At 42.9% G+C, this 20,739-nt stretch overlaps 1 protein-coding gene across 1 annotated transcript in view; it reads right to left on the bottom strand.

The window, feature by feature from the left end:
• The window catches only part of LOC147600470 (nesprin-2-like), a 179,840-nt gene that overhangs the window by 61,883 nt on the left and 97,218 nt on the right, over positions 1-20,739 (bottom strand). The window contains 15 exon segments of the mRNA XM_086750184.1: positions 1,139-1,339; positions 1,509-1,628; positions 2,724-2,825; positions 3,934-4,143; positions 4,399-4,551; positions 5,132-5,263; positions 6,214-6,355; positions 6,915-7,027; positions 9,111-9,278; positions 11,074-11,307; positions 13,281-13,388; positions 14,042-14,161; positions 15,544-15,618; positions 16,202-16,396; positions 18,750-18,875. Coding sequence (XP_086606310.1) covers positions 1,139-1,339; positions 1,509-1,628; positions 2,724-2,825; positions 3,934-4,143; positions 4,399-4,551; positions 5,132-5,263; positions 6,214-6,355; positions 6,915-7,027; positions 9,111-9,278; positions 11,074-11,307; positions 13,281-13,388; positions 14,042-14,161; positions 15,544-15,618; positions 16,202-16,396; positions 18,750-18,875 — 2,199 coding nt within the window.

Here is a 20,739-nt window from a genome sequence, read left to right as displayed (position 1 = left end):
TCCACTTCTACCTGGATGGGAGGTAACTCCAAGCAGGTAGTAGGTAGGGCACAATAATCCTTTGAGATAGCTATAAGGTAACAATTTGATTTAATTATGGTTCAACTGAGCTCTTGGGGAACGTCTGAATCTCAATTGACACCTCCCCCTACAAAAAAGGCTTTAAGAGTTTAAGATCACACTCTTCAATCAGGATCTTCTTCACTAAGAACTAATAACTAGTACAAGAATTTCACTTAAGGACCATACCCCAGGCATAGGCTGTGTGAGCATCCTGATAACTTTTGATAACCAGGGCACGGAAAACTGCTTTTGTAGTTTTCTTTTGCTTTTGTAAATCAATGTTTGTATATTTGGACTGCAGATACATTATTTGTTTTCCTTTGTAACTAAATTGCTAACATTTTGCTTTGCTAAGGGCAATATTTGAGTGACAAACACCATTCCTATGACTCTGTTGTAGCGGTTTGCAGTGCTTGGCATCCTGAAGCAATTCTTAAGGGAGTCTGGGCTATGTAGAGCATTTAAACCGAGGCACTGACATGACAGAGACATCTTCAAGAGACTAGCATTGGCCAGGGCTTCTTGCCAAGCAAAGTGCAGGTGCATTCTCAGCCATCTCCCATCAAGCATGTAGCAGCTGGGTACAGGAGATAATGGGCTGCCAAGAGGAGGATCTAGACTATCCTCCTTTCAGAAAAGGAGCTGCTATGGGTAAGTTTCCTCCATCAGATCACGATAGCACAGAATGCTGAAAGCAAAGGCCCAACTCCCAATTTCTAGACAGCAACTTCAGGAACCTCGCTACTGATTTATTACCAGAAATTAAAAGGACATGTGTTTCCTTCACACATCAGTATGTTCTGAGGTAAGCGAAAGTAGTATTAGACTGACAAAACTGAAATCCTGATCTTAATTTATCAGCAACACTGCAGTTGTCAGAATAACCTTTTTCGTATTTTCGTGGCTCCTGTTTGGGTCTACTGAAAAACTTTGCTCTGTTTTCTGCACGCACTCCAGTCCCTCCCCTATGCTATGGGCTAGTTGATCTTCTCCATGACACTGGAGAGAAGCCAGTCACAGAAAACAGTGCTCCTGCTATGCTGCTCTAAACAGTGCTGTGATAAGCATCTTATACCTTGTGATTTTGCAGGTGAGACTGTAGAGCTGCTCTGCTTTTTGTTAGCTGCTTTACATCTTGAGCAATCTTCTCTCGTCCAATAGCTACCAGCTCTGCAAGTCCATGAAGTAAATCCTCATACTGGCTCTCACTGATGGAAGGAGAGCTCAGCTCCACATACTTTGCATTCAGAATCTCCCACATGTCATCCAGGACATCCTACAATGCGAGCACAGTTTAGTGATTCATGAAGGACAGAAATGAATCCTACAAACCGGCACACACAATCACAGAGTACAAAATAACCAACAGCCTTTTGATGCTAAAAGTACATTGCTTAGAAGAATCAAACCTTGCTGAGTAAGTGGAAACTGTACTGTGCTCTTACCTCTAATTTATAAACTTCCTGGATTAAGGTGATAGGTAACTGAAATCTTTCCCCGTGGCCTCTCAGTTTTGCTACTTGGTTTTCAAAGGTTTGCAGCTCCAAAGCACAGGCATCAGTTTTCTGAATTAAGGACAAAATAAGCTATTAGGAATAGTTCTGTTCCGTTAAACTCTCCATTATCACTAGTAGTGCAGTGGATCCCAGGGTTGGATCTCTGCTGTGCTACCACTTCATAAGTTCACAACGAGACACTGAGACCCATCAAGCTTATAAGCTAAACAGGCAAGACTGCTCATGACACAGCTCACAGGGTTCACAGGGCACAGCCAGGAAGGGAATTCAGGTCTTGTGTCTCAGTTCAACATTCGACATGCATTCCAGTTTACTAATTCAAGAGCAGCCATTAAAAGGAATCATGAGCTCAAAAAACACCTTTTTTTCTTATGAGTTAGCAGGACTTGGGTAGTGATGGATTGAGACAGGTTCTCTCTGAAGGAAGGGAAGTTACATACTTCTGGCATTCCTTTTCCAAGAGTGGTTACTTAACAGAATACATGTAAGGCAGCAGTCCCTGTGAGGGAATTCAGCAGTGCTGAACGTAGCTTTCAGCCTGGCAGAAAGTTAGTTCTGTAAACAAGGTTTACAGAAAAAAAAGGTAACAAAAAAGTTTTGGCACACCCTCTTTCCTTCACCAACAAGCAGACAGCCAGGCAATGACCATTCCGGGGAGGATATGCAGTTTATTCACTTATCATTCTCTGCTATTCCCTAGGAAGGTCGAAGAAAATAGCTTCACTGGTCAAATGCCATATGATAAAACGCTTATAAATGCTGAATGAGTAGATAAAAATACTGGAGCTCTATTCCCACAAAGAAAAGCTAGTTTTGCATATAAAAAGGCATAACGTGTGAAGTGCTGTACTTTGTATAGCTCTTTTTCTCCCCTGCTGTAGTGTGGGGTGTATTTGCTCTGAGAGGCTGTGAAGAGACTGGCTCTTCCACTCCAACTACTAAAAGGACTGGAATTAGGCCTTAATACAGATTGGGCTGTAGTAATAAAAAGGAAGGACGTGGCAAATACTGAACTCTCTCCTTCCCCAAAAACCTAAGTGCGACTCAAACGTCAGAAAACACAGATCTTAACAGATTGCAGAAAACTGGAAATAACAGTTAATGCTGTGAGTTATTCCTCTCCTTTCCTTCGAATGAAATTACCTGAAGCTGTTCAGAAACATTATGTCCACGTATTGCATTCAAGCATTGTTGCAGAGCAGCTTTTTTCGCAGTTAACTGATCATAGAGCAGTCTGGTTTCATTCTGCAAAAGAAACAAACATCAGAAGCATGTCACATACCAGGAATATAGTAATGACCAGAAAGAACTGCACAGCAAACAAAATGGTTACTTCTTATGGCGAAAGCACTTTTTTCCTCTTAAAAAAAAAAAAAACAGCATGTGCATTATGGGCTTACTGCTTTAGAGAAGGAAATTACGTAGTCTGTGTAGTGCAGGAAAGCACATTAGTCTGTCACAATGATCCTCTATGACTGCAAAAATCTGTGAAACTTACTGAAAAAAAAAAATTCTTCTTCTGAAAATGAGAAAATGAGCCCATTACTGGCAACAGATGGAGCTCCATGGATTCTGCATAAGTAAACACTGCACGACTAGTCCAGCTACTCTTTGGAGACAACATCCCAGTGTTCTTCAAAGGAACTCTCCTACTATTCAGCAGTAAACAGCTGACTTAACAGGTGATGAGCAAACTGAAGTTTTGCTGGACGTTTGAAATTGTACTTCAAAGACCAGGCTTTTTTTTCCTTACTTCACCCTAAATACCTGATCTGAATATTTTCAAGGAACAGCTAGTAGATACAGCCCATCATGAGAATCTACAGAAAAATTTTTCTGCTTCTCCAAAAAAAGAACACAAAAACATAAATTTGCAAAACTATGGCTTCTGTTACTGTGGCACAAAATCTAAAGGAACAGTAAATATAGAGGGTCAAATCAATATCCAGCAAATAGCTAAAAGTAGCCCAGTGCCAGAGATGGCAGCAAACAGGAAGAAGCCTGCCGCTCCTGAGTCCACGCAGCAGCAGACGAATATACAAAACCCTCCTTGGCCTCATCCCTACACACGAACACTTGCTTTAGCCTGTAGCTCAGCGTGCATGGGATTCCATGTTACTCCCACCCTTCCTGCATGCAAATTTTCTGCTGTGATCAAGGCCTCTCAGGCAGTCAGCACTGCAAACAGCACTGTACACAGCAAAATTAATTTGCTTCTTGAGAGGCCAAGACAAGTTTGTTTAGTACCAAAAAAAAAGCCCATTCTAAATTGCTCCTCTGCAACCCAAATGCATCAACACTGACAAGTCTAACAGATGCTGTGAAACAACATGTGCATTTGGCAGTGGAGTACCTGATAATTGCTATTGTGATCCAGCCCAGCTTTCATTGAGTTGCTCCTAGAAGCAGTGGCAGCTTGAGTTTGTTCCAGCCGTGCCTGCAAGTTGTTAAAGCACTCGCAGAAAACATCATTGCTCCCAGCAGCACAGCTAATAGACTTTAGAAGATCATCCTTTTTGTTACCCAGATCAGTGTGAAGTTTTTGCAGCTCTACAGAAAGAGTCTAAAGGGTTGAAAGGAAGATAACGTGAATGAAAATGGTCTCTGTCCAAGGACTCTTTGCCTGTAAAAGGCAGCAGGAGTCAGGCTGATAATTGTTAAAAGCAGTAGTCCCAAATCTCTGCAACATCCAATCGTTTGGTGATGTTATTTCTGAATAATACTAGCAAAACAGAGAGGAAATATCAGGTCATATCTACTCTGTTGTAACAGAAATCCACAGGGGTTTCTCCTTCCCTGGGTGCTTGAGGACAGTTACCTCGTAAAGAGCCTGCTGCACAGCTGCCTCTTCGGTGGAGAGGACTGAGGTGTTTAACATCTCCTCCACGTTCTTCAAGCATCTGCTGATTGCCAGAAGCAGCTCAAACAATTTGCTGTCCAAATTGGAAGAGACTTCCTCTGCCACATGATCCTGGGTAAAGGCAAGCCAGACGTTTTCAGTACTTTCTCCCAAGGCATGGCTAAGACTTACTCACTCGTATATGGTTAGAGGTTCAGTCAGCCAGTAATAAAATGGAATGAATGAAATACTGAGGGACAGACTTGGAGGAGAGAGTTATATGCATGTAATATTCAGAGCTGCCAAGGCCAGAGCTGAGACAATGACCCTTTATGTACTGGGAGTGGCTGTGGTCCTTACAGGTCTCTACTCTCAGGAATGGGCACAAGACAATTTGTCTGGTCAGCTCCAATACTGCAGATTTACTGAAATTGTTCACAGGCTTCTTGCTTATACAGTTGGAGGAGTTTTACCAGCATTAGCAAATCTTTTGATTCAGGTGGCAGAAGTATCACAGCTGAAACGTGAAATGTTTCCTGTCAAGATCTTAAGCTGATTTCTGCATTATAGTCCATACCTGATGCAAAAGCCACACTACAGTGAGTGCCCTCTGCAATAATATGATTATTGGCTCTGCTTCCCAGTGCCCAAATAGTGTCTTGTGTCTAGAACCCCTAGTATTTTTTGCAAGGCTAGGACATGCCATTTTTACCTGCGCGTGCACCACATTTGCTTCTTGGCTTAGGTTTCCCAGCTGGGCAGCGTAAGTTTTCAGTTCTTCCACAGTTGGAGTTCCTGCACTAGCAAATGCACCTCGGGGCAGCACGTTTATCTTTGTTGTAATCTAGCATTTGGAAAAAGAACATTGCAATCAGGTGAACAGCTCAAATGAAGACAGGGCTCTGGGCAACCAGATACGCTGCTCTCAAACAGCATTAAAATGCAGGTTTCAAGGCATTAATATCGAGAACCTGGATAGCAGGGAAGCCTTTTTACTGGCAAAAATCAGTTGGGTAGGCTACTCCCTGATGGGAGATTGACTGAAACAGGAGCCTCTGATTCCCAGCTTGAAGGGCTACAAGTTGTAGTTTGTGTTAAGGCAGCCCTGCTGCCCACTGCAATGGGAGTCTTGCTTGAAAAAGAGCTGATATTCGTCCTTTTACATGACTGATAAAGTTCCACATAATGCAGTCGTTTCAGAGAACAGGGAATCTCGTCATTCTAATGTAATGTGAACAAAACTGTTAATAATATAAATTATAGTTTTGTCCAAGCAGTAAAATTCTGCAGTCTGTTCAGAATAAATACACAGCGTGCTCTTGTTGCAGCCCAAACTCTGCTTTTGATATGAGAGAAAGACAGACCACAACGGTGAATGGCAGAACAAAGTTTAAGCCAGACATTTGTTTTGACCACAGTGTTCTCACTCAGAAGAACTAAGACTTAACCTACATCCACACAAATCAGCTGAGAGCTTGCTGGCTAACTGTCTTGGTTCTCTTGAAAAGATTAGGCAGACAAAACCTAGCCTGCATGCTAACTACACAGGTTCTCCTGTGTGCTCCCACACTACGCTTAGTGGTCACTACTTCAAAGACATTAGTGACCTCCAAGTAAAATGAAAAGACAGTAATGAAAACAGTATGCAGTAACAATGTCCTCTGGAGAACACTTGCACAGATTGCAGTTTTCTACAAAGAGACATGGTACGATGATGCAGGAAGATACACTAATTGCTCTCTTTACCACAACCAGCTGCCTGCAGAAAGAGTGCTTTTCTGAACTTAAACAGACCTGAGGTTCCACAAGCTGGCAGAGAGGAGATTTCATCTTCGATGACAGCTCTTGTTGTAAATACTGCCACTTATTACCCGCTTGGTCTTTTGGAGCTAAGGTGGGATCAGCCTGCTTGCTCTTTGGGTCAGATTCTCCATTGCTGTATTGAGAAAACATTGTTAAAATGGCAAATACTGAAGCAGAAGAAGCAAAATTAGATTTCTTTGGGCTTTTCCCTTCCCGTGAAACACCCTGGGGGCCTGCTGGCAGCCTCCATCTCTGAAATGACAATATGGGGAGCACAGTCCTGTAGCGAGTCTTGGCTCCACGCTGGAAGGTGCATGACCCCAATGCCCCCTTTTCAAAAATGCTGCCTTTCAACCTGGCTGGATATCTCCATGCATTTCTACAGCAATGGCTGTGAACAGAGATACCCAACTTGCCTCCACGTGGCCTTACTTTAGTTGATGGCAGCTGTCAGTCCTGCCTGATACCAAGACGGACTCTAAACACTGCAGTCAGTCCAGTGTCAAGGAGGCTGTCACATCAACAGGACGCCATTTCTCTAGACTGTTGATAGCAGAAACCTCCCAGCTTCTGCAGTTTTTGTTCTAAAGACACACAACCCTGGGCAGAAACAATGGTGCCACTGCAAAGTTTCAGCAGATTGAGGCAGTTTGACAACACAGAGTCTGGCAACTGATTTTGTTATTTTGTACCTTGATCCTAATTTCTGAGTCACACTGTCCTCCACCTGTGGCTGCATTTTTTCCACGCACGACTCAATGAAGTCAATGAGGCTTTTCTGCTCAGCTGCTTTTACTTTAAGATCCTGTGCACAGAGAAGAGCATGAACAGTAAAATACAGTTATTAACCTGAAATTATGGTTGTGCTTTTCCAATCACATTTTACGTGAATTTATTTAGCAAAGAAAGTAAGAATTCATCTATCAGAATACAATGCAGTTTATGTGTAAACAAGAGTTTCCCAAACAAACCGTTCTCTGAAAACGTGTCTTTTTATGCAATTTATTTCTGTCTGAGCTGAAGTTTTAAAAGCAAAAACCATCAGTCAGAAATAAATGGTGCACATCTGGAAATTTAAAGGCCATTGACTGCCATCCTTATGCAGAGAGACAGGCAAGGGAAAATGGGGAGTTGCTCAAATGTGAAGTTGAGTTGCATTAGTTAAAAAGAGTGTTGAGTGAAAAGTGAGCAGCTTAGGCTGGATCATCTTCTCTATTTCTTCTGATATCATGAAAAGGGCAAAAGCAAATTTTCAGTTACCAAAACAAGTAGTCTACCAAGCACAGACCATCACAGAATTTTTAAATTCTGTTAACAAACAACCTTAAAGTCATTGTGAGTTAGCCCATGGGAGAACGGTCACAAAGCTTTATAGCTGCATATTCATCTTCAAAAGCAACATCAAGATATAGATTGAGATTGCATAATACATCAGTGCTTCAAAGACAGGCGATTGGAGGGATTTGTGGTGCCATTTGAATCCTTACGATACAAGGCAAGTGTCAGGGTACCATCCAGCTTCTTAGCATTACTGAACCGTTTGAAGATGGGATTTCAGGGGTGAGGCCTTTCTCCATCCTGACAAACTCTCCCAGTCTTGGAGGAGAGAGGTGGCTGAAACCCACCCTTGACAGACTTGATCCCACAGTGCGAACTGTATCAGGTAATAAATGCAGCTGTCCCCAACACCCAGAGGGGATGTGGAGCAGCCTGGCTCCTGGGCAGTATGAGAATTACCCGTGGGTGCTGCTGCTGGAAACCGCTGTGCCAAATGAGCGGCTGTCCAGCAAGGGCAAGGTGGGGGATGCAGAAGTCAATTGACTGTAGGACCTCCAAGGGCTCTGGGTCACTGCTCTCCCTGCCCTGAATCTGTAAAGAGAGACTCTTCCAGAACTGAGAGAATTAACAAACTGCAGGTGCACTTTGGGGAAACGGCAAAAGCAGAGCCCTCTCAGACTTGCCATCCATAGAATCAGCAATGTATGAAACACAGTCGCTCTTCTTGCAACGATCTCTGTCCAGTTCCATTGACTGCAAGTCTGATCCATTCTAACCCGCCGCCCAAGTTCTCACACTTCTCTCCCCGACAGTTACAGGGCTTGTTTTGCTTTCTCTGTTAGCAGACCAATTGATACTAACCCTGCACTCTCCTTGTTTGACCAAATTGCAGGGATGTGCGATTTATGCTCATAAAGTTCCTCATGCACCTGGATTTTCTATCTGTCGCTGCTCACAGGGATATTTCACAGGACCCTTCTCCAGCGTTAATTCTCTCCTGGCCCATGCCAGCTCCCTTTTAGACTCTGCTCCTCCAGCACCGGACAGACTGTGGCTGCTCTTCCACAAACACATCAGGTGGGCTTCTCTGGCCATTTGCACAACAGACTGGGAATCAGCTCTGACACTGGCACTGACTGTCTCACCCACTGGGAAACTCAGCAAAGAGTGAGCAGCTGTCGCGCCGGAGAGCTGGCAGAGTCACTGCCCTTGCCACTTACGCATCTTTCCAAGAGAAAGTGACTGCTGAAAGGCCTCTCTGCTGTGACACTGCCACAGACAAACATCATGGCATGTGAAAGGCATTTAAAAAAAAAAAGCAAAGCAACAAACAGTTTTTATCCTTTTCCGGTACTCCTCACAAAATCTTGACCACTGCCACTGAGCACTTAAAGCAGAAAAGCAGTTGTTCAGATTCATTAAAAATCCACGACTTGCTGCAAACTACAAATAGTTAGACAGCACTGTAAAGCAGAAGAATAGCAAGTGTGACGCTTCTGATTGACTCTTCTCCCTTCCTTGCTTCACATGGTGAGCTCTACCTGTTCTTCTGCACATTAAAGCACCGTGAGTCTCTCACTCTTGCTCTGCAGAGCATTCCTGTGCTTTACCTGATTTTGATTGCAGTTGTCTTGAAGCATTATCTGGACTTTGTCCAAATTGCACTTCACTTCTTCCAGCTTCAAAGAAAGAGCTGCTGTCTCCTTTTGGTAATCTACGTTATCTTCATGATCTTCCATTAAAGAAAGGATCTTCTGTTCAATCTGTGATAACACCGCCTAGAAGGGACAGTAGATTATTCATTCTTAGAAGTACAACACTCCTTTCCTGAGAACATTCTGAAGTCAATGGTCACACTTCTCCCGTGTCTGGACAAAAAGAGAAATAGGTGCACACTCCCTAGATATTCTCCACTATCCTCTCTTTTTATTGTAAACAAATACATCAATGTTATATGAGTTAGTCTTACAAGTGTTTCCAACAACTGTCTCTGCAGGAAGTTACAGTAACTCAGCTATGGAGCCATAGAAGAGGAGAGCAGAAATGACAGACTCAACTGGGATGCAACCAAGAAGACAGCAGACCCCTCTGGGGGAGAAGGAGGCAGTGCACGGACTGGTCACGTCATCCTTTGGGAGGAATGGCGCTGCATTACCAAAACATACTGACGTTACCACCTGTCAGCCAGGCCACTGTGAACTGTGGGGATCTGTGTTTTAATTCAAGCTGCTGTGAATCAAAGTGCATCTCTGCATCACTTTAAGCTCACCTTTTTAAGGTGAGTATGGAGACAGGTACCATGGCTCAACTGCAAAGTAACCAGCTGCAAGAAATTAACTGCTTCACCTCAGACATCCACATCTAGAGTCTGCTGCCGCGTCGTGCTCTGTGTATTTGTCTGTGTAGATCTTGACTAGGCTAGAAAATCCTCCCCCCTCCAAGTTCACGTCTTAACACTGAGCCAGAGTGTTAACAGGCGACAGGAATTCAACTGCGCTTACAGCTGCCTGAAGCCTGCTTGTTTCCCCTGGGTGGAACTGCCCTGTTGAAGCCTATGCTGAGAGGAACCCTGAAGGGGATCCAGACACAGCCAGCTCCTCCGGGTGCGTTCAGCATCCTCACTCCCACAGAGTTCAGCACCCGAGCACTTGACTGAACCACAGCCTAAACCCACGCCAACAAGTGGCACGGACTCCGTTCCTGTTAAAAAGACCCCACCCTACAAAACCAACAGAAGAGCTGAAAATGTCTCCTCGTCATTTAAAATGGGGACATGTTGGTGTGGGCTCCTTTATGGTGAGTGAAGTTTGTTGCTTTAGGTAGACTCAGTGCTTGAAGCAAACTGCTACAGCAGACTGGCACCGCAGGGAACTTCAAAGTGGGATGCCTGCACAGTTTCCTAGAATCTGCATGCCAGGACTCCCATCCAGCCCAGCCCCTCATGCCAGTCCTCTTTTCCTCCACCTGTTTTCACCAAGGGCTACCACCCACTCCTTTCCTTCTGCTGCCATCCAGTAGAAGAGCAGTAGGTCCAAATATCGCCACTGCTCACAGAGGGCAGGGGAACAGCTCCTATCTTTCTACCGATGCTGCCAGACTTTGGCAAAAAGTGCAGAAGAAGAATTTACCAGCTGGGAAGCTATCTTATACCAGCCTTTTAAGTCACTGCAACAACCGTAGAAAGTGAAAATGCCAACAGAAAAAAAATATTCCTTTTTTCCTAGCTGGTTTATCACGACTACGACCAGCGAAAGATTTAACAGAGGATTCAAACTATACTGAGCCATGTTCCTGAAAATAATCCAAATAAAAACAAAGCTGTGAAAATACTCAGGATCCTACCTAAATCCCCCGGATGCATAAAGATCCCAACTCTAAAAATAGGTATTTAACTAAGCCCTTGGAGAGCTGCCCCTGAAGCTGAAGCCAAGAGGTTCCCTGTTTTCTGCACAGCGCAACACAGCCGATGGAGAGCGGGGAGGAGAAGCAGTAAGCACAGCTCTTCTGCTGCACACACTCCAGGGAAAGACGACTTGTTTGGGTCGCAGCAGCAAACTGACGGCTCAGTCTTACCTGGTAATCAGCAAGCTGCAGTCCCGCCATCTGCTGTATTTTGGGGGCCTGGGGGTCTGACCCCAGGGTCACTTGAGTTTTGTTTAGCTGCTGTTCCAGCTCAGCAACCTGGGCCTGGCACACCTGGAGGATGGTTTCTGGCTCAGGCCTACCACAATCCACCGTATCCTCCAAGTCTCCAGCTTTCCCTGGAGAGCCCTGGCTGGCGTCGGAGACAGGAGGCGGCCTCTCCCTCTGAAGCAAAGCACATGAAAGAAATGCAGTCATCCATCTGATCTGTTCTTTCTTTCCCCTCCCCTTACCAGTAGGAAATGTTTAACTTTCACACTCACAGATCTTTGAAAGCACCCTGTGTTCCCAGATTAAACAAACAAACAAAAAAAGAGAGAGAGAAGGAAAAGAGAAAAAGAAAGGGAAACTCAGCAGCCAGTCGATCCAGGATCTGGTGTAACAGGTTTCCAGGTAGCGATTTGCATTTGCACAGGGACACCTGAGCGCACAGGAAGTGGGATGGCTCACCACCAACCAGTTCTCCCCTGAGGAGAGATGTTTTTCTATAGGAGGTGGATGTAAAAGCAATGCAGTTTAAAGTTGCAAACCAAGCTGTTGGGCAACGGTTATAAGCTACTTTCATGGTCAGTTCCAACAGTAAATATGCTTTATTTGGGCTCTAGGTCACACTGCAAAAAACGGTGTATTTTTAAGTATGTCTTGTGTTATTCTTTCTTCTAATTGACCAATATTGCACACTTCTGTAATAAGGAGAAGTCTAAAGTGCTTGGAGATATCACCTGTTGCTTGGAAGGCTGTACAGGCCTGTATATACCTCCACGCATGCAAACACTGGTAAGCAAATCAAGCACAACAGCATAAGAAAACAACTACCTGCACATTCTCATTGCTCTAGAGCATGCATTCAGGCAACTGAGACGGTCAGTGGTAGTGCACAAACTGCATGTTAAAATGAGATTTTGAAGAATATCAGAGAGAAAAAAATGCATTGTTTCTGCTGTCAATGTCTTCCTTTAATCATTACTGTTCTTGTTTGCCTCTGAGATAGTATGGGAAAGTGCCGTTAAACATCGAAAGTAAATCTGAGTAACCAGATCCCGCAACAGCAGCCTAAGTGTGTCTAGGCATACGTCACTAAAGAAATAAAAAGGGACCAGTTGACTTCAACCTCCATCTGAAATTTCCAGCTCTAGTTCCAAGCCTGTTTGTTTGGGTTCATTCATGCCAATAACAAAACATCACACATACTGTGCGTGAAAGCCGTTTGTCACACATGTTCAGCGGGGCCCGTAGCGATGGGACCAAGGGTAATGGTTTTAAACTCAAAGAGGGTGGATTTAGACTGGAGACAAGGAATAGATTTTTTACGTTGAGGGTGGCGAAGCAGTGGCACAGGTTGCCCAGAGAGGTGGTGGATGCCCCATCCCTGGAAAAACTGAAGGCCAGTTTGGACGGGGCTCTGACCAGCCTGATCTGGTTGGAGATGTCCCTGCTCCTTGCAGGGGGGTTGGACTAGATGGCCTTTAAAGGTCCCTTCCAACCCTAACCAGATCAGGTTGCTCAGAGGCTCATCCAACCTGGCTTGAAGGTTAAGCATGATGGAATGGGAGACAAAGTGACCTGGGGGCCTGTTCCTGCCTCAGACAATGATGGACCCTGTCTTCTTCCAGGCTCAGCACCCAGGAAGAGCTGAGGCTGCTCTGCTATCAGTCTGCTGCTCCCGACGTACCTGGAGCATCCATGTCTGTCTCCATGTGCTCTTTCGTATAGAACCCGCAGGCTGCTGCCCACTCCGCCCTTTGCCTGTGCATACCTTCCGCAAAGCAGCAACCTATAGGACTGTCAATTTCCTTAATTTCTCCTTTAACTTCCAGTTAAAAATCCCATTGTTTACACCACTTGCACCCCTCCACTCATGCTGGTATGAATGCCAGCATCTTACTTCCTGAAAATACACCATTTTGTTCCCTAGTAAACTGCATTTTCAATGAACAAATCAAGATGTATTTATTGTCACCCAAAGCAGCAATATGAAGAGGCCCACAAAGGGTTATAGGTATCCTACCACATCATAAAGACAGCAACGAACTCCAGTACTATAATCATAACAGAACAGTGCCTGTGGCCACTAGGTAAGTTGTACAATGTGCTCAGAAGGTCACCTTGTTCAGCCTACTTCAGGTCTTCAAACTCACCATAGCCTGACTGCCACCATCTGTGTCAGGGCTTTCAGTGCTCTGTAAAGTTTGCATAGATGTTTCCTCACTGTCTTTACTGTCTGATTGAATTATCTCATCAGCATCCTGTAGAGAGAGATGCAACAGTGGAAGTATTTGTGCCGTTATTGCCTTGTACTAGAGGAGCCTCAAAGGGCAGCAGCCACTCAACCTACAGTGGTCCTGGCCAAGAGTATTCGCAGAGAATTATCTTATGCCTGTGAGGCTGATATAAAGAAACTAACAACTGCACCTATCACAACATTATTGAGACACCATGAAGAACAGAGTAGAATGCCACCAAAATTGTAGCCGACTGGGTGTCTTAGATGCTGATCTTCTTGTGTACAAAGAGAACCTCTTCCATGAATTATCCCCCAACAAAATGCACATTTAACAGCCTGTTCAGGAATTAGTGAAACAAATTGCTGCTACTAACTGTGCATTTACATCTTTGGAGGTTTTGTCGGGCTAGAAGAATTAATATAGAAACAAAGAATCATTTAGGTTGGAAAGGACCCTTAAGGTCACTGAGTTCAATCAATATGTGCAACAGGAAAAGAGATTTTAAATGTTAAGATTTAGTATGATATAGAAGATGGAGGATCTTAATAAGGTCATCATGCCCTGCATTTCTACAGTTCTCTTGCTTTGGAGACTTCAACAATACCTAGAACTTGTGCAGATCGTCTCCACAAAGATGAGTTCCCTTCCCCGTGGAGATAAACTGAGTGTATTACCTGAACAATGCCATCTGACAAGGTACCAGAAGACCAGGAGGTTGCACTGTCTTCCTTGTGCCGTTCCTCATCTCCTTCTGAAGGCCAAAAGCTTGCATCTTTCTCTGTGGCTGTACTTCCCTTTGAAAGCAGTAACAGCTTAGCATTAGCTTGTGAACAGGAAGCTCAGGTATTCCTTCAGGCAATGTAAATTACTACAAACCTTTAGTAACACTTTGCTCTATTTCTGCCTTGTTTATCTATCTTTACTGTGTTTCCCGTATTCCACCTCTTCCCTTCCTCTACAGGTCTGCTGCAAGATGAATGGCAGATGGATGGCACTGATAGTTCTCTCTAGAGACCTCACAGTGTCCTCATTTATTTCACACTATTTAAAAAAATTAAAAACCAATGGGAAACAATCTTTCTCCTATCCTGTTCCCTAAAAAGGCCTGTATATAAAGAAAGCTGCACCAATGCAGGTGCAGACTCAGACACCTTGAAACTGAAGTGTTTAGATCAGAGTAGTGAGACACCACCTCTATCCAAGCTGTTTGGACTTCTTTACCCTGTCTAGCTGTGGCGTTTCTCTCTTGCCTAGCCTAAAGCAACACATTCAATACTTTATCCCTTCTTTGCCACATTTCCTTTTGATTATTGTTGCAAGGATGGAGCAAAAGATTAATTTAATATCCATAGCGAGGACTTCAAAGAAATGCAGATTCTTCAAAACTTGGTTGAGGCCTCAGTCCCTCCCAGGAGATGCAGATGACAGGAGCCAGTCACTAACAGCCCAGGCAGTCTGTGAAAGCGGGTAGCTAGGCTACAAGCTCACCAGCACTTCTGCACATTCCTGATGTAATTCAAACACATCTCGTTGAGTCCCTAGGCTGCAGGAAAGTGTGCAAAAAGTTGCATGGATTTTTTTTTTCTTTTTCCAAAAGCTATTGACTTTATCCAAAAGCTATTAACTTTACTCCCAGCTTTGCTCCTCTGCAGTTCACCTGGGCATTCAGACTCCCCAGATTCAGAGCAACCTGTTAAGCAGTGTCTCCCAGTTTCTCCCATTCTCCCAGAAATCTCTCTCTCTAACTTCATTCCAATAGTCTGATCATGCCTTTTTTTTAATTTAAGATCAAACATACAAATAATTTTGGTTGCTTCTTTTAAGTTTTAGCACTCCAGAGGCCATCTAATTCTGTCTGAGTCCCACTCACACATATAAACACTGGCATTTAGGCCTATATTTTGCTACTAACACTTCCATAAACGGGGTATTACTGTATAAGCAATCCCACCAAAAGCAGGATCACACATCACAGAATGAGGTGCTGTGTAATATTGGTGTTGTAATGTTGGTAGGCTGGCTCAAATGCAATTTCGTAGTATCCTGCAGTGATAATAGATATTTCAATTTTTTTTCTGAAGTATTTTGGAGTTACACAATTTTTATAATTTGTCCTGTCCCAAAATCCTGTTATTTACATATACAGCTGTATATATAAGACATATACTGAACTCACCTTGCTGTGGAAAGAAGAGTCTTCTGATTCTTCATCTAATGAAGGTAGAAGAGACATCATTCCTCTTCTTTTCAACTACAAAAACACACACAAAGAGACAGCCCAATTATTCATGACAAGAACAGTAAAAGCCTCTTCTTTTCTGCCTGTAAACCAAAAGAAAGTTACCACTTGGGGTCCATTTTTGGAGAAGCACTGAACATCTGCCACTCTACATTCAAGTAACTGAAAGCCGCACATACTAAGAACCTCTGAAAACTGGAACTTTTCTCTATGCTGTAATGTAACATCACAGCTGTAACTGGGATAAATTTCATTTTGCTCCATGAAAACAATTTACCAAAAATCCCAGCAACTGATTATCAACAAAACTACACATTGAGCATTTTGCAGCTGATTGATTGATGCAAACTTCATGTTGGATCTGCTCATGCTAAAAAATAAGCAGAGGCACACCTCTCTCCTGCCTTCTCCTAGACATGCATCATACTCAGTTCTTCTGGGACCATTCAGAATTACAAGGGGAGGAGAAGCAGTATTGATTCACAGCTGCAGGGGTGCTCCTCTCTCACATGCCACTCCTCCTGGAGGAAGAAGGGTTATTTACCTTCCCTCCTCAGCTCTCAGGTAAGTGATCACAATATGGTGCTCCACTTACCTGCTGACCAGAAACGTCAGTCCTGTTCAAGTCACTTTGTGCTAATGCAGAGGCTGTGGGTTCATCTCCTAATTCAGGCACTTCTTGCTGTAAGCGCTGGTGAAGCTCAGACACTGAATTCTTCATCCCGGTAAGGATATCTTCCTTTCTTTGGCATAGCTTTACGATTTCTTCTTTTACAGCTTCCATTTCTCCCTAAGGAGCAACAACATCTGTAAGCATCTATTTTTCTTACTTCACTAAACAGTAACATAACAGATGATACCAGTGATGTATCTTACTGGGACTGGGGCTATTTGCCCTTTTTCCTTTTTCAGGGCACTGGGACAGTTCCCCATTGCCACTGCAGAAGATGTCCAGATACATACAAAACAGCAGCAACAAATTCAGCTCAGAACAGCACTTGCTGCCTGTAACGCAGAAGTTAGGTAGTCTGGAAGGAAGTGTGAAAGGCTGGATAACTAATTCTAACCAGGTCCTGCATAGCCATGGGAATATAAGTTTCCTTCAGGACAGAGGGAATGCAGCTGGGTTACATTACTGTGTGTGTCAGAGCAGATGATGTTACTTCCAACTACCTTCTCTGGAAACCTGACACAAAACACTTGGGATAGCCTTGATGAGGGCAATGACAGCAATAAGGGTAGCTCAAGGCTGAGTCTTCTTTGCTGAAGCTGGTCTAAAAGAAGGAAACACAAACCATTTGGTGGGTTTTAGTGACGTGGCTGGGGACAAAACTATCCCATGTCTGAATGAGATATTGGGAGCAATGGCTCCCAACAAAGTACAAGGAAAATACTTAATGTTCCGCAAGGATTAAACAATAACCCAAGTAACTCTACACTAACAAAGGGGGAAATAAATCTATCTTGGTCTCCTGCCTGGCCATGACTATTGATCTAGCTGGTGTTCTGCCCTTAGAGCTTTCTGCTAGTGCCTTTCCTTATCACCCAGCCTCTAGACAAGCAAAGAAAGCACAACAAATAACAGAGTAAGATGGGCAAAGAATAAAATCCCCCACTCACCTCATTACTGAAAGTGCTAAAGCATTGTTGCTTGCACAGAAAACTGAAATGTGGCTAAATATCCCATTGCACACTGGGCTCAGTCCATCAGAGCAAGCTTTGATGCTTGGTTTGAAAGAATAACAGCATTGATTCCACACTGTGCTCTACCATGGTGTGAATAATGCTACAGGAGTAATAATCTGTGACAGATGAAAGCAGTAAGACTGCTGGTTCTGTCTCAACTACAGCTGCTTCTGCTAATAACACTAGTGTGGCTGCATGATGGGGAAGGTGGAAGCAGGAACCCCAGCAAATTTTCAAAGGACATGGGAACTCTGCTCAGACAAGGATGTTTTTTTTCCTTTTGTACACTCAAAAACACAAGGTAAAATCTTCCAAAGGCAAGAAAAGTCATTGGAATGAAGACACAGCCATCCATGATAATTTTGCATATTTTTATAAAAGAAAAGTATTTCTATTTGTTTCATTGCAGCAGGAGACTTCACAGCACACATTTACCCCTACTGCTTTGCAAACTTAACTAGCCAAAAACCTCCTCAGAAACCAAATCTTTATTAATATCACTTCTTCATCTGAGAAGATGGGCAATTCCATTGCCCACTTCTATTCATGAAATGTTATAATTGTGAAACAGGTTTTCTTCTAAAACAAGAGCTATTAAACAGAAGACAAAAACAAATAAGAATCAGGAAATGAGTCATGCTTAGTACTAGCATCAAGCCTCCAACATCCAACCACCTGAAAGCAGAGCAGCTATGTACTTAGGAGCCTGCCGAGCGATTATAGGTATTATGCAGATACAATGTATGTGTATTAACTTTATTGTGACTGACTGCAAAAAGCTGAGCACTTCAGAGGTGCTTTATAAATAGTTATTACACTCAATTAGTCATTTCCTAACTTTTGCAGTGCTGTCCTTAAAACACATCTTACTTTTGCATTAAATAATCGATTCATCCATCACAGACAGCAGCTGACTGCAGGGAGAAAAGCAACATAAGTTTATCAGTTGATGAAAACACAGTGTGGCAGTGAGGACAAGAAAAGGAGTCTACAGAATCTAACCCTAACCAGAATCACCAAAAGTACCTCTGCATGCTCAGTGATCAGAAAGGGACTCAGTTCTCTCCTTATGCACTGTCCCAAGCTGCAACCTGAGCAACATTAGCAGGATGCTGAGTGCAGGCAAGCTATCAGTGCTGCATAATGTTTCACCAAAACAGCTGTCATGAAAACAGCACTCTAAGTTTTCCTTAGAAGCTGATACCAGTACAAATGACACATCAAAGTCAATAAGGAGTATATTATGAAAGATACACCCACCTCGCAAACCAATATTAACTGCAATAAGTCTTGGTATATGTCAATTTACGTATGCATAGTCACACCATGGCATCCAAATGCTTACTTGACTGAGGCGAGGAGAGGAAGCACACTGCTATTTCTCAGTGCTCTGCATCATCATGATTAGTGTTACTAATTCAAGTAACAGACATGAGAGAGAAAACAATGAAACCCACCTCTGGACAATGAATGTTCTGAGCCAGTGGTTGATCTTCATGTGATATTTCAACCAGATGGTTCTTTAAGAATTGTTTCAACTTTTCAATTTCTTGCTCACATTCTTCTGTTTTCTTTACAGCTTCCTGTGAAATAGTAATTCTCATAAATAATTTTGAATTAACTAGTACAGAAACAAACTAGTCAGTAACACAACAAACTTGTACTGAAGAGTACTGAAGAACTTCCTTTGCGTCTGTAGTTCCATGTAAAAGAAACTGGGTTCTTTTTCTGCTAACTTTGCACAATCCTATTCTCACAAAATTTATAATTCACTTGCTAAAGACAAACTGCTGTATCCATAAGTCAAAGCATGGTGAGGTATTTTGCCTGGGAGTACATCTTTGCTTACTCCAGAGTACAACTACGAACTTGGCTATAAAATGCAAATGGAGCATATCTAATTGCATTCACTACAATTAAGAATAGGTTGGGGAAAAAAAAAAAAAAGGATTACAAGGTTTCGTATCAAGTTAGAAAGCCTACCTGGTTTTTATTGGTGCTCAGGTTTTTACTGTCAGCTAGTGTGCACTCACCAAAAATGAACTGTGTTGTACACCAGGCAGACACTGAAGCTCAGAAGATAAGCCAACCGCAGTATCTGACAATTTGAATACTTCCTATAAAATGGTAAGTATTTCCACTTTGTGTGAGCTTCCTCTTCTTAGATGACTTACAGGAAAACATATTATATTCTATAAACAGCCAAACTCACTTTTACTCATCTGACAATGACCGTACAACCTCATCAACCCCCGTGCTTTGCTGTTCGTGCAGAAATCGGCAGTCTCCCCACACACATTGCTCGTGTTTGTCAGCCACAGCCTGTCACGATGTCTCAGGTAATTAAGAAACTGTTACATCTACAAATCAGAATATTTTGTGAAAACATTTAATTTGCAGAACATTTGGTGGTTCTGTGTTTTCTGACCTATGGGCTGAGAACTAAAGAATATCTAAGAACTATTTGTCAAGTGTCTGCAAAAGCTAATGAAGAAAATGCAGCCTACTGTCTACAGGCTTGAACTTACTCTGCTGACAGCAGCACCTGAACAGCCTGACAGGTTGACAAATCTCTTTGTAAAGCCTGCCCAGACTCTGCCTTTCAGATCAAAGAGTCTCTCCTGCTATGAGCAGTAACACTGCCGCCTCTTCAGTCACTTCTTCCCAGTAGCACTCCCTCTCCATAAAACACAAACTAATAAGGTTCTAAACAATTTTCTTTTTTCTTTACTTACAGGTTTCAAAAGGAATAAGAAGCTATTTTCCCAACATAAAAAAAAGCCAAAGTGGAGAAAAAGATGTTTAATAGTGGCCTATAACCTTACAGCCATATCTAAAAAGTCAGAGAAGGAAAAGAGTAGGTCTTCTCCTGCTCAGTTTTAATGAGAAACTAAAAGTCCTTCTAAAGGAGAGATTGTCTTACATATACCTTCACTTCCACATGAATAGGACTGCTTAGTAATAGGGAAAATGTATACTACCTCAAATTTCCTTGACTAACTAAAGAATATGAATATTTTGTATATAGACTCCAGTGTCTTCTGTCACAGACCAAGATGTGAACACAGCCACTTGCCTGAAGATAACTCATCTGTTCCCTGCCTTCCACTAAAGGGCAAAAAAATCTTATTTTATCCTTTTCCTAATTTAATATAAATCATGCCATATATGTGGAACAGAATCTTCCTAGAAGTGTTGCCTCTCTTTTGAGTGACTTTCTGTTTAACATTTGCTCTTTACTTTTCATATTGTGGTAATACTAGAAGACCTACCCATGGAAAAGGCCCAGCTGCCTGTAGTGTATGTGCAGGTAGGCACTGCATTTGTTAGTGAAGAGCTTACTAAAAAAGAGCATGGTAAATCATCAAATATGCAAATATTGCCACTCTTGCACAGAAAACCGGTAGAAGCAGCTGCGGCTTCCAGCTCGTTTTCCTGATGACGATA

The sequence above is a fragment of the Chlamydotis macqueenii genome, chromosome 5 (assembly GCF_036417535.1).
Source record: "Chlamydotis macqueenii isolate bChlMac1 chromosome 5, bChlMac1.mat, whole genome shotgun sequence".
NCBI classification, from domain to species: Eukaryota; Metazoa; Chordata; class Aves; order Otidiformes; family Otididae; genus Chlamydotis; species Chlamydotis macqueenii.
Note: the sequence above shows the minus strand (reverse complement) of the source record. Positions and strands in the feature narration are given on the sequence as shown.